A 14,110-nucleotide genomic window follows, 5' to 3' on the forward strand; every position below is an offset into this window, starting at 1 on the left:
ACCATAGATCCACATATGGATTCTGATTTACAGTAAGCCAAAGCCAGGCCTAACCATGAGCCAGGGGGGCTTCAAAAGCCTTATTTTCTTTCACTGTTACAGAAATGCATTTTGCCTGAGCTCACAGCAATTTCCTAGTTTACTCTTGTTAAAATGCAAAGGGGCTGAGCCAAGCTCCGTGATTTATGGAACACGTGCTAGATTCATTAAAAACCTTAAAAGATTTAATACATTTTATCAAGGTTTTAAATCTGGCCAAGTTTTAAAAAACTTAACACAGGGCATATTTCATCCCCAACACTTTTTTGTGTGTGTGTAACGCTTATTCAGGAGCTGTAAAATTTGGATTGATAAATATATTGCAGATATTTCATTACTTACTTTTATAAATTGGCAAAGAATTCTTCTGACAGGTTATGTGTGTGTGTGTGTGTGTGTGTGTACACACACACGCACACATAGACACACATACACTCAAAGAGATCTATATGCTGTAAAGATCAAATTATTCTCCGTTACTGACATTTTATAAGACTGTTTTCAGTGTTTCTTTATAGCCCAGCAGTTACACTTGCATGTGTACATATATTCACATAGGATTTAATATATTTCTGCATGAACTGTCACTCTTTCTATTATTGCTCTCCATTTAGCCAAACATACTTCCTAATAGAAAACAGATTGTTTTAGCTATGGAAAAAGGAGGCCAGGAACTAGCACTAAGTTCTTCCCGTGTCGTTGCAATTCTATGGTGACCTCAGATTAATATCAGTATTAAGATGAGTGGCTGCCTGAATCACTTACAGAACAAATTCTCCGCTCATAAAAATATGGTGAAGATTTGCAGAAATTTGACATGGTCGTTTTCATTTTTGCTGGCACAGAATCTCGAGCTAAATATCTCTTGTCCTGGAGAAGTTAAGCTTTTGACAAATCTGGAGATGACAAATCTCAGAATTCAAAGGATGATGGCCTATGTTTCTTGGATGGTGAATTATTTTAAAATTAATGTATTTACCCAATATTCACATTTTATTTATAACATTTTTATCCCATCTTTCCTCTGAGAAAGTCAGTGTAGCATACATGGCCTCCCCCTTCCCCTCTGGCCTTTATTGTCCCTGAAAAACAACAATCCTGTGATGTAGGTTAGGCTGAGGGATTGTGATTAACTCAAGGTCACTCCATACATTTTGTGGCTGAGGAGAGATTCGAATCCAGATCTCCCTGGCCAAAGTCCGGTGCTTTAATCCAGGCTTCCCCAACCTGATGCCCTCCAGGTGTGTTGGACTGCAAATCCTATCACTCCCATCCAGTATGGCCAAATCGACAAAACTGTGTTTACGACTTGTTTTCCAAATGCTGGGTGCGTCATCTGAAGAGAGATTCTGATTGCGTTTTGAGGATGTCACCTCAAATTTGTTTGTTTATTTATTGCATTTATATCTTGCCTTCCCTCCAGGAGTTCAAGGCAGCTTTCATGGTTCTGTTTCTCTCCCCATACCCCCACCCCTCTGCCTTTTTCCTCACAACCTGTGAGGTAGGCTAAAGGATGGTGACCGGCCCACGGTCACCAAATGAGATGTTTGGTTGAGTGGGGGGTTGAACTCAAGTGTCTTTGGTCCAACACTCTAAGCCATCCATCTCCAATTTGGTGCTCTTCAGGTTGTGGGACTACAACTCCATGGCTGGCTGGGGGATGCTGGGAATTGTAGTCCAACGCATCTGGGGAGCAGGTTGGGGAAGACTGCTGCAAGCCCAAGGGTGGGGAATCTGTATCCCCCAGAAGCTGTTGGACTCCAACTCCTATCTGCCCCAGCCAGCATGGTCAATGGTCGGGGTAATGGGAGTTGTAGTCCAACATCTGGAGGGCCACAGATTCCCCAGTCCTGCTTTAATGACTCTGCCACACTGGCTTCCTGTGTAGGGTGGCTAGCGGTGCAAAAGAGGCTGGCACTCCTACACCTTTCATTACTTGTGGCTGTGAGAGATTTGACCCTCTTGTCTGCACTACTACTAAAGGTGCAGGAGCCCCTAACCTCTTTTGCATCAGGCTGTGTATCAGCCTTATGGAATACAACCCCCATCACATAGAACATGCCAGCTGGGTATGATGGGAACTGTAGTCAGCAAGATCTGGGGGCCCAAGCCTGGGTCTACTCCAGCTTCCTGCAACCTGGTGTTCCCCAGCCAGCCTGGTTATGTGAGCTGGGAGTTGTAGTACAACACATCTGGAGGGCATTAAGTTGGAGGTTGGGCTACCTGTGTGTGCGTGTGGGCGCGCATATTTGTGGATTGAGGAGTTGTACTCCAACTCCCATCAGCCCGACAAAATGGCCAGTAATGATGGGAGTTGTAGTCCAACATCCTCTGAAGGTTCCCAAGCCATGCCATATGTTCTACGTGGACTGTTAGGGACAGCTGGGGCTTGTGCTAACTTCGAGACAGGGCTTCAGACGTTCAGGTGGGGACACGGAAGAGGCGAAGGGGGGGACCCGCACGCGCACGCGCACGCGTGTGTGGGGGGGAGAAGAATCCCCCCACAAAACGTTGGTAGCGTCCACAGCGGCCCTCTCGCGCCCTCTGTCGGCGCCAGCGCGGGACTTGCAGGGCCAGGTGGGAGGGGCGGGGCGGGGCGGGGCGGGGCGGGGCCGTGCAAAGGCTGGCGTTCCCTGGCAGCGCAGGTTGATGGCGTCACGGGAGCGCCTACCCGGAAGTCGGCGGCAGCAGCAGCAGCAGCAGCAGCTGCAGGAGGCGCAGGCGGCGGCGGTGAGTCCACGAGGCTGAGGCGGGGAGCGGCTCTCCCTTCTAGGCCGGCCTCGCTTCTTCTTCTCCCCCCCCCCCCCGGTCAAGCGATATCTTCTGCTCCGGGCAAAGGCCCACTCCTTTCCCCCAGTTATAGGACCCTCTTAATTTTATCTTCCTCTCTCCCTCCTGTCAGCCAGGCCTGCTCTTCACTTTCTTTGGGGGCTTTATTTTCTTGAATGCCCCCCCAACTAACAAAACACTTCGTCTTCTCTTTCGCTTCCTGCCCTTTTAGGGGTGGCCCCGCTTTTCTTCAGGAGCCCCCTATTATGGCGTATCCGAGTTACTTTATGCAGTGATGTGTATCTTCCTGTCTCTCCCCTCCCCACCCCTTTCCAGCAGTCGCTGTCTTCTCCTACTCCTGCAAGGGCATAGCCAGACAAGTAATACAGTTGAAGGTGGCAGGGGAGAAGGAGTAAAACAAAAGATATTAAAATGACGGGTTTTTAAATAGCCAGCAATCAACACTTTAAAAAATACTGGGAGGATAAAAAGCCCTCTGAAGATAGCAAAGAAGGTGCCAAGTCAGCCCTTCGCCTGGCATGATAAGCTTGTGAGGTAGGCTAGGTGGGGGAGGAGGAGGAGGTGGAGGTGTGAGAGGGAGTGTGTGTGACTGGCCCACAGTTATCTGGTAAGCTTGGCCATTTCAGGCCTCATCCAACACCCTTATTCCCTAAACCACACTGACTCTTTTGTGCATCTGACCTAAATGAGTTTTATTATGTATACCCAAGAGAGCAACCAGATCCATTTCCTGAAAAGGGATGTGAGAGAGGATGTTTACACACTGTCTTTTCATGTTATAGCAAATGCTGCAGTCATAGAAGAAATACTTCCTTTTTCCCAACTCTTACACCTCGGTTTTCTGCATGTTTTCTTGGAAGTACTCCAGGGAGTTGTGGGGCTTATACTCAAGTAGGCATAAGCCCTGTACACAATTTTTAAAGGTCTAAGCTTAGCCACCCCAGCTCCTTACTTCATGACAATCTCACGTGACTTGCAGTTATTTTTCTCCTGCTGAAGTTGGAGATGTGGGCAATTGTGGGCTGTGATGCAGGGCGAGGGGGTGGGGAGAAGGAGTGTTATTGGGATATGATGCACTGGACTCAAGTAACTGCTTCCCTTAGGAACTATTTCCCTTTGCTTGTGGATTTGTTGCTATGTGGACATGCTCTGACTCACAGACATACTTCCCTCTGGGTAAGATGGCCTTCCTGGGGCCACCAAGAAACACTATCCTGAAGCTTCAGCAGGTTGGGTTGAAACCCCATAGCATCACAACACATTCCTCTAAGCTTCTCCCTCCTCAGATTACACATTGTTTTCTGTCCGATGCACTTCTCAGTCAAAACCTTCCCTCATTTTTTGAATTGTCATCTCTTAGTTGAGTAACATTCACACAAACACCAAACCCCTGGTTGTGTTCCACAGTTTCTTCAAATGTATATGCACCACAGTAACTTCATAGCAACATCTCAGAGTTCACGGTGCTGGTTCCTGGACACTTACTTTGCAGCATTTTGAAGCTAGAGTTCTTCTTTGCTCAGCACAGATACATCCTAGGAAGCAGTCAAGTAACTCCTAGTCTGGTCTTCCTCCATGAACAATCAGTACAGTTACATACTCTTTAAAAAGTCCTATACTCCTGCTTTCTCCCCATCTTAATTTCTCTCTCAATGAGAACAAGAATTAAGGGTGCAATCCTATGCATGTTTAGACAAAAAAGTCCTATGACTCCCAGCATGCCCCAGTCAGCATGGCTGGCTGGGGCATGGTTGAAGTTGTAGGACCTTTTTCTGTCTAAACATGCATAGGATTGCACGCTAAAGTGCTTTAATGAATAACATTTATTGCATTAGACCTTAGACCATAGCAGCACAAAACCTAGTAACAAAAATTACATATACATACATACAAATGCAATAATCACCGGTTAAAATTAGTCACTAAAATTGTTAAGGTTCAAACGTATCTTAAAATAGCAAGCAGCTTCATATGTTTGTATGAGCACAACGCTATCTCCTGCTGCAGAAGCAGGCAGAAGTTAGGGTGTAGTGCACAGATAGACAACTGGCCAATCATCTGGTGAAACAATCATCTTGTATATTTGCCTCCTCTCAAACTCACACACTTTCCCCACACCCAGAGAAAAACACACACTCACTACCTCCACTCTCCAACCTTCCCCCTGCCCCAATCTTGATATGTGGGGATAGGAATGTTTAAACCTCCCCTTTCCACATGCCAAGGTTGCTCTCAAAGGGGTTGTGCCGGTGACAAAGGCTCCTTGCTGGGGTGGAGAAGGACTCTCCCCGTATGCCTTGCTCCCCTCGTACAATTGCACACTCCCCAGCCTGCCAAACAGTGTTTTGGTAGGCTGGGAGGAGTGTGATCTATATAGAAGGAGGGGACAACCTGGGCACCTGCAGGGGCCACGTGGAAGACCTGTGAAGGCCATATACAGCCCACAGGCTGCCCAGATTTGCTTTAAGGGATTTGCTAAAGTGACCATGAGCTCTCTGGCAGATTGGGCTTCCTTCCCTAAAAATGATGTGGTTTGGCTGATTCACTTGAATCGTCTGGAGCTGCTTCTGTGCAGGTATTTTATCTACTGTGGTTTCTTGCAGCACACTAGCTTTTGGAACAGAGACTGTTCTTTTCCCAAGCTAAGGCCATCAGATTTTGGGCACCCTTATTAAGCAAGGGAAATGTGGGCACAACTCACTGGGGCTGTTCACACAACACGCTGACCCACACTCAGTGGCTGAGTGTGGGTTGTTCTAAACTGTGGGTTGTTTGTTGCACTGTGGTGTTGTCTGAATGCAGCACATTTTCCTCAGGGTGGGTTATTGTGTTGTCTGAACGTAGCCAGGGTGGCTTGTTAACCACCCTGAACAATCCAGCAACAAACCATAGGTTCTCAAGGTGGCTTGTTCGAGAAAATAAACCACACTTCATGATTAACAAGCCACCCTGGCTGTTTTCAGAAGCATGATAACCCACGGTTCAACGGACAACAAGAGGTTCAAAACAACCCACGCTCGGCCACTGAGTGCTGGTTAGCGTGTTGTGTGGACAGCGTCAGTATGAAGTTCTGTTGAATATGTATCATAGTTGGAAGTGATCTTAGAGGTCATCTAGTCCAACACCTTCCTCAATGCAAGATGCAACTACAGCATCCCTTACAGATGGCTGTTTATCCTGGGCTTCAATAACTTCAACAAAGGAGAGCTTGCCCCCTCCTAAGGCTGTCTATTCCACTCCTGAAAAGGCTTCACTGTTAGGAAGTTTTGCCTAATGTTTAGCCAAATTCTGCTTCATTGTGCAAAGATGTGGTGCTTTTGCACAGTTCCTGCCCATGCTAGGGCCTACACAGAAAAAAGCTAGCTGGGGCATGCTGGGAGTTGTAGGCTTTTTTTTTTTCTGGGTAAACATGCATAGGATTGTGCTTTTAATGGTGGATTATGCCCTATGTTAATTACTGTGTGTGTGTTTGTGTGGGTGGGTGGCGGGGTGGGAAAGTGTATCATTCGGATTTTCTCCTTTGGGCACAACATAGCCAAGATGGCAAGAAATGGTCCGGAAGCTTTTGCCGTTCACCTCTCTTGATCATTCTCATTTCTTGCTGCCTGTGAATGTTGTAGCTTTATAGTATGTGGGAAGCTCTGATGGGAATGCTTGAAAAATTTCAAAGGATGATAGACTTTGCTTTCAAGCCCCTTCCCAATAATCTGATCTCGACAGAATTAGCAAAGTGTACAAATTTGCACATGTCGGTCTACTTCGCATAATCAATTCTGCTTTTACTAGCCATTGCGGGGGAGGGCAAAGGGTTGTTCTCTAAAGCACCCTTCCCCAGCTTGGTTCTCTCTGAGTGTGTTGGTCTACAATTCAGACCATATTGGCCATGCTCGTGGGGATCGAAGGAACTGTAGTCCAACACATCTGGGAGGATGCACCAGGATGGGGAAGGCTGCTCTAACCTTACCCCATGATCATTAGAAGTCCTGTTCATCCACTTTCTAGTTTTTGAGATCTCATCAGGTGCTCCACACACATTGTAAACCTTATTTCTGCAACCCTGAGAACTAGAAGCATGCCTTAAAAAGTAAAAAAATAAAATAAAAAATTAAGGTTGAGATTCTCAGGATATTGAATTTGAAATGGGGGATTATAACCTATTAGGAAAATCAGATAAGACATTCATGGAAAATAGAGCGATGAACACCTATTAGCTGTGGCAGTGAAATGGAACCTCATTGTTCCAAGGCGATAGAGTTCTTGAGCACAAAGTGCTGGGGGCAAACAGGATTTAATGCTGTATTTGTGAGCTTCCAGAGGGCATCTGGCTGACTGGAGGAAAAAGTGCTGAGCAAGGTGGACCTCTGTCTGATCCAGCAAGGAAATTCTTAGTAACTAATCTAACTCTCTACCCTGAGGCAGAACATCCTGTCCTCAAAACTACAGAATAATGGGGCTGGTGTCACACAGAACTCCAAAGTACTCCAGGACTAATTGTTCTCTTATCTCTGTGTTGTTGCTTTTCCCCTTTCTCCCTCTTTCCTAGGTTACACTCTCAGGGATGACTCAGCTGGGTGCCATAGCAGCTCTAGCTGCCAGCCTGGTGGCAGCTGCTCTTTTTTCTGCAATACACAAGATTGAAGAAGGGCACATTGGTGTCTATTACAGGTATGTGCTCAGAGGGAGCTGTGCTTTGTGTATGAGTGTGGCTCGGTTCTGACAATCCCCCACATTGTGGTCCTAGGATCCAGGAACGAACAACATACGTGTGTGTATTTGTGCTTGTGCTTGCATGCATATATGTGGCCCCTGAGCCAGCCCCACATGTGGCCCTTGGGCCCAAAAGGTTGTGCACTGCTGATTTAGATCTTTGTAGCGCAAACTAGCACCTTAAATTGCACTTGAAAGTCAACAGGATCTTGTAGAGACACTAGAGTGGCAATGTGATATGCTTATGTCAACCTTCCCGTCCCCCGCCCCCCCCCCCGCAAAAAAAAATCAGGAGGTGAACTGTAAGTAGTTGGAGCTTCTAAATACTTGCCAAGGGCAACCCCACAGAGGATGCATTATGATAGTCCAGCCTTCAAGTTATGGAGGCATGAACAATGGTGGTTATGTCTGGAATCTTATTGAGATCCTCTGGAGCTATCTCTCCAGAGATGTAACACATGTAGTTATGTGTTGTGATGGAAGATAACCGCTAAGGAGATGGCATTTTTGGTAGTGGCTTACAGAACAACTTCCCTAGAGAAGTTTGCCTGGTCCTATCCTTGGTGACTTTTTGGTATCAGGTGAAGATCTTATTTTTCAGCCAGGCCTTTTAAACAACATGCACGGTTTGTGCCTTTCAGTTTTAAAGTCTGTGTTTTAACTTTGGAGTTGCTGTGAGTTTTGTTTCTTTACTGTACTCATGTTTCTTTTGATTGTACAATTTTATGTTTTATTTTGTATTTCAATAGTTCGTATAATTTTTCATTATAAGCCTCCCAGAGAACTTTATAGGGTGACATCCAAATGTAAATAATTTTCCAACTACCAGTCCAAAAGTATTGCTTGAGCCCTGCATTGTGTTGGAGGCTTTAGATCAGGGTGAGATGCATATCTCCAGATGTTGGACTACAACTCCCATCATTGGCCATGCTGGGGCTGATGAGAGTTGGCATCCATCAACATCTGGTGACCACAGGTTTCCTGGCCTTGCTTTTAGATGATGATGGTGAGGAGAACCATCCTATGATACTGGCCTGCAGGTAATCTGGAAATGGTAGATGGCCATTTCTTCTGGACAAAGAATTGCAGCACTGTCTAAATGTATACCTTCCTCTCTTTTTTTTCTCTCCATACAGGGGAGGGGCACTACTGACATCCACCAGTGGGCCTGGCTTCCACCTCATGCTCCCCTTTATAACTTCTTATAAATCAGTGCAGGTACTCCTTATTTTTATGACTTTCTTACAGGAGCGTAGCACACAGAGTTCTTACTAGTTGTGCCTCGGGATGGCAGAGAATTCCGCCACGGATCTCGGTGAGGCCGAATGCCAGTGCATTCGGCCCCCCGAACTCCGTGGCGGAACAGCCTGCCACCCCCCCGCGGATCTCCCCCGGGATGAGACTTACCTGGGGCGGATCTTCCGGGCAGCATCGGCAGCGGCTGGTCTTCTGACCAGCTGCCGCCACCGCCATTTGTAGTCTTGTAAAAAAAACAACGACGTGATAGGCTACGTAAAGATTTACGTAGCCTATCATGGCTGGGTTTAAAAAAACAAAAAACAAAAACGACGTGATAGGTTACGTAAAGATTTACATAGCCTATCATGGCTGGGTTTAAAACAAACAAACAGCGTACGCAAATGGCGGCGGCTATGGCCGCCGCCATTTGCGTTCCTTATTTTTGGCCATCTTAGTCTACGTAAATATTTATGTAGACCATGACGGCGAAAATAAAGGGGAACGCAAATAGCGTAGCGGGCGCTATTTGCGTCCCTTTTTGATTCACTGTTTTAGACTACATGAATATTTACGTAGGCTAAAACGGTGAATCAAAAAGGGACGCAAATAGCGCCCGCTACGCTATTTGCGTTCCCCTTTATTTTCGCTGTCATAGTCTACGTAAATATTTACATAGATTCAGATGGCGAAAAATAAGGAATGCAAATGGCGGTGGCCGTAGCCGCCGCCATTTGCGTATGCGGTTCCCCCCCCCCCCCGAGCCCTCTGCAGCCTGAAATCCGGCTGCGGACAGCTCTGGGCTGGGCTGGGCGTGGCCGGCTGCTCCGCGGAGCTGCCGCGGAGCACAGCCGGCCATCGAGGATTCTGGGGGGGAGGAACAGATCGCATCCCCCCCTGTCGATTCCGGGGGGGGGGACGGAACGCCTCCCCCCCCACCATCAACATAATCCGCAAAAGGTAAGTCACTTTCGTACATCCCTAGTTGTGCCCAAGCAGTCCAGGGTGATGCATTAAATAGTCTCTTCTGCTATCCGCAAGTTCAAATTCTGAGTCTAGAAAATGTTCAGTTCTGATTTCAAATGGTTATGAGTCTGCATGTATACATGGTTCAATATTGCAGGCATCTGCATTATGTATTCTATATTTTAATGCGTGGTGTGAGTGATTGTTACCAAACCTGAGATAGGGACCAAGGAAAATCAGTTAGGTAGTCTCTCCTACATTTTAGTCTGGGATGATTTATACCTTACTGCTGCCAAATGGAAGATGCTCTAAATTGCATCGTGTGGTGGTTGTTAATTATGTGGCGTGTTTGTGGGCAATGAGCTCACTGAGTGTGTCGGTTGCTTTTCTCCACACCATTACAAGCCCGAGGAGGCTTGATCTACCTGAGGAGGTGCTTCACACAAATAGCTTGCCGCATAATAACAGCTGCACTGAACAATGCAGAGTGGCCTTCACGTGGTGGCCATCCTCTGGAAAAAAAGGCTATTAAAACGTGCAGTATTGTTTTTGATTTTCTTTGTAACCATGAGGACTAGGAATTTTTTCCTTTGAGGGGAAAAAAAGTAAACAGAATGCAAGGTTTTTGGGATTCTGCAGCACTGGCCAGATTTTGCATTTGCGTTACACTCTGCAATGCTCTTGCAACTGTGGATTTTTCTACTCTGTCAATATGGTACAGAGCACTAGCCAGACACAACAATGCAGAGAATGTATATTGCTTTGCAAGTTTTCAAGGTGGCTAAAGTTCACATGGACAAAACAGGATTGTCTCATTAGGTGGCTGGGCACAGATTAGATTCATGGTTCAGGAAAGATGAAGCATTCCTTTGAGCATTGGGACAGACCCATTCAGTATCCAAGTTTTATGTTGCCTTTCTGTTCCTGTTTACCTTATATTTCAGTGAGGTATTGTGGAAAATGTTGCAGCTAACAGTTTTAAAAGCTAAATTAAAATACCTTCTGCATCCCAGCTCAGCTGTGCTGATGTGTGGGGTGAAGGGAAAGGGATGTTGCTAAGGTTGCCCTAAGTTCCATCATCCCCTGGTGGTATGTGTGTATATATTTGTAAGACCTCTGAGCCTCTCTTCCAACTCATGTAAGTGTTCATGATGTACAAAACTGTGCAGCATTGTCTTGTAACAAGTGTTGTCTTGACAAACATCTTGGTGACGTGGTGCATGCACAACCCTAGCAATACCTTCCTTTCATGTAGTTCGCCGGAGCTGCATCGAAGTGCAGAAGGGCTTGAGTTTTGATTTGAAAGCCTTTTCAGTAACCTTCCCTACCAGTGCTCATAATGTATGAAAACATGGTGGTCTGCAAATAAGGCAAAAGAATAACAGCCCACAATATAATCATGTTTAGGGGTCACTTTATAGTGTGAAGCAGTCAGTGGCCTGGTTCAAATTCTGGCTGTTACGACCATGTCCCAGGATTGCAGAGTTCCCCTTCCCTCTTCCTTTCGCACACTCTGATTCCCTCTCTTGCTTCCTGGTCCACAATAACCATTGTCAGCTGTGAGATCGAAAGCCATGGTTGCCACTAGCCATAGTCTGTCTGCAAACCAGAATTGGAAACCTCAGGCTTGGTTTCTGGTGGTGGTCTGGATGCAAATGACGGTTTGCAGTAGCCATTACTTGTCCAATTCAAATGTAGCATTTATTGCAAACTCAGAAGTGAGGGAAGGGATCAGAGAAGGGAGGCGGGAGGATGTGAGCCTGCGGTGTGGCCGTGATGACTGGCTGGGGGATGCTGGGAGTTGTAGTCAACACCTCTTGAGGGTACCCCATTGGGGAAGGCTGCATTAGTGTCACCACCAGCATGCTCAGATTCGTTTCATTCTGGTTCACTGTTAAAGTTTCGCAGTTGTGCATGGAGGCAGGAGGGGCCGTGGCTCAGTGGTAGAGCACATGCTTTGTATGCAGAAGGTCCGAAGTTCAATCCCTGGCATTTCCAGGAAGGGTTAGAAAGGTTCCTGCCTGAAATCCTGGAGAGGTGCTGTGAGTCGGTGTCGACAGTACTGGGCTAGATGGACCAGTGGTCTCACTCATTATAAGCAGCTTCCTGTGTATCTTTATTGCATCTCACAGTGTGGTCCCCAGAACGCAGCAGCCTTTTTTTTCCGCCCTAAATTTGTCTGACACCCCACACTCTTTCCTTTTTCTTATCTGAATGGGACTCAAACCTGTTTTCAAAACCACAGCTTTCAACTTCTTTCATAAGATGGCTAAGAGCTTATCTCCTGGGTTACAATCCAGTAAGCGCACGGAACCAGTTTGGCTTGCTTTTCTGTTGAGCAATGTTTAGACAGAAAGGTATTGGGGTAGATCTCCAGCTCTGATAAGTGCTGAAAAGAAGGCCTGGGAATCGATAGAACCAGATCCAGTTGGATTATGGCCATTCCCTGGGTTGTAGCAAAGAGACTGATGGGGGAGGAGCTGGGTTTTTGACATTACACACTGCAGAAATGCAGTTTATTGTTGCAGGAGCTGAATTTGTTTGCTTTCTCTTTTCTAGACAACATTACAAACAGACGAAGTAAAAAACGTTCCATGTGGCACAAGGTGAGCTGTGGCCCTAGCATTGAAAGGGCCACCGTTTTGCTCTTATCATTCCCACAGATTGAAGGGGGCTCTGTGTGTGTGTGAGAGAGAGTGAGAGAGAGATTGAGATTGAGATTGGACATTTCCTGATCTCTGTGCGGTACTACTTCATCACGGAGATGCTGCACAAACAAATTAGGATACTGCTGATGTTTCCACAGGACATGAGAGTGAAAAGCAGCCCCACTGATACAGTAAACAGAAGCATCGGGGGGGTGGGGGTGGAATAAAATAGTCATGTTATTATAGTCTTGTTTGTATATGCACGCCTCTCTACACAGTGGGGGAGTCAGAGCAGGAACCAAGTTCAAAACTGCATATTTGAAGCTGATCTAAACTATGCACTTAGAATCAACAAGCTGAAACCAACAGTCCAAGCCTCCATCCCAAGGCAGGTTATCCTGCATTCAGAATTCAGTTTTCTCTACTGAGAAGTCAAATTCTGTGGTTTGAATGAACAAAGCAAAGTAACGAACGCACATCCACTTGCTTATATTCTACTTGCCTTAGATATAGGGCAGAGAAAACTCTGCAGGGCACTTACGGAAATTCTGCTCAGCCCCTTTCTGCCCCCATATTTTTAGCCTTCTCTTTGCCTCTGTAAAGACTAGGAAAGTAGGTGATTTTCTTAAATAGAGGCTAAGGTTTTTGGAGTGATGAATCCTGCCACAGACAGCAAATTCTGCTCATTTGCATTGCAATCTGTAAGGCATGGAATATATGGAGTTGCCTATGCCCAAAACATCTCTAAGATTGCATGTCCAAAGAATTTCATAAAATCCTCCAAGAAAAGAGATTGCCTAACCTCTCCAGACAACTTGAGTCCAGTTGATAGGACCTGACGGCTTCAAACTTTCCTCGCTAATTCGTGCAACGCAGCACAACAGACTGGCTTTATTCCTTTGGAAGGGAAGGCCTGATTGCCTTCTACTTAGAAGAAGCTGTGGAGTGTCTCATACCTGCCACTAGATGGCTTTCTCTTTTACTTATCCATCCACCCTGAAGCTTTCCCTTGCAATCATTTGTGGATGAATGTTTCTTGGACTATGGCCTGGAGTAATCTGGGTAGCCAGCCAAAGAGGCAATTTATTGGTGAAAACAAATGTTTCTAAAACTGTTTCTCAGAATCTTTGTTAATCTTTCAATTTGAATACTTGACTAATGTCCCAAACAAATATTTTGGCTATGAGTTTATCCTAGATCGATACAACACAACATACTTTCTCTATTGTCATAGACTGTAGGAAGGATTGGAAGTGGCCTACAGCTCAGGCAAATGATTAAAAGCTCTATTTGCACTTGGTTCTCAATGCAACGCTCCCCAAAGATATCAAACTCCCCTAGCAAGTTGTGTCATTGCAGAACAAATCTGGCAAAACGGTACTTGTGAAATTCGCAAGGCAAGATTCCTTGTTCTCAGAACAACCAGGCCATGAATCCTGATGTGTGAGGAACTGGAAACCTCCTGTTTTTAAAGGGTTCTGATCACCAGTGTCTTATGAAAATTCTGCACATGTTTTAAAAAAAGTTTTTGTTTCCCAAAAACAAATTTGCACATTTATGTTTTATTATTCAACTACTTATACTCTCTTTCCATCTGAAAGTCACCCAAGGTGACTAACGGTTCACATTAAAACAACAGTGAACCTTAAAGCACAACTCAAAAAATGAAGAAAGAAGAAATGAATAATAATCCAAAAGGATCCAACAGAATACAAAAAGCATCA

At 45.7% G+C, this 14,110-nt stretch overlaps 1 protein-coding gene across 3 annotated transcripts in view; it reads left to right on the plus strand.

The window, feature by feature from the left end:
- The first annotated feature begins 2,712 nt into the window (after positions 1-2,712).
- The window catches only part of ERLIN2 (ER lipid raft associated 2), a 29,178-nt gene continuing 17,780 nt past the window's right edge, over positions 2,713-14,110 (plus strand). For 2 of the 3 annotated variants that reach the window (XR_014783735.1, XM_084803897.1), the window contains exons 1-4: positions 2,713-2,769; positions 7,373-7,494; positions 8,673-8,754; positions 12,298-12,344. Coding sequence is in view for 2 of the 3 variants with exons in the window: in XM_084803897.1 (XP_084660023.1) it covers positions 7,388-7,494; positions 8,673-8,754; positions 12,298-12,344 (236 nt within the window). In the remaining variant the exon portion in view is untranslated. Of the gene's footprint in view, positions 2,770-5,338; positions 5,405-7,372; positions 7,495-8,672; positions 8,755-12,297; positions 12,345-14,110 lie in introns of those variants that run through there. The other variant, XM_084803898.1, reaches the window with a different exon arrangement.

This window comes from Heloderma suspectum, chromosome 6, assembly GCF_057233095.1.
Source record: "Heloderma suspectum isolate Gila_16-S chromosome 6, 16-S_ref, whole genome shotgun sequence".
NCBI classification, from domain to species: domain Eukaryota; kingdom Metazoa; phylum Chordata; class Lepidosauria; order Squamata; family Helodermatidae; genus Heloderma; species Heloderma suspectum.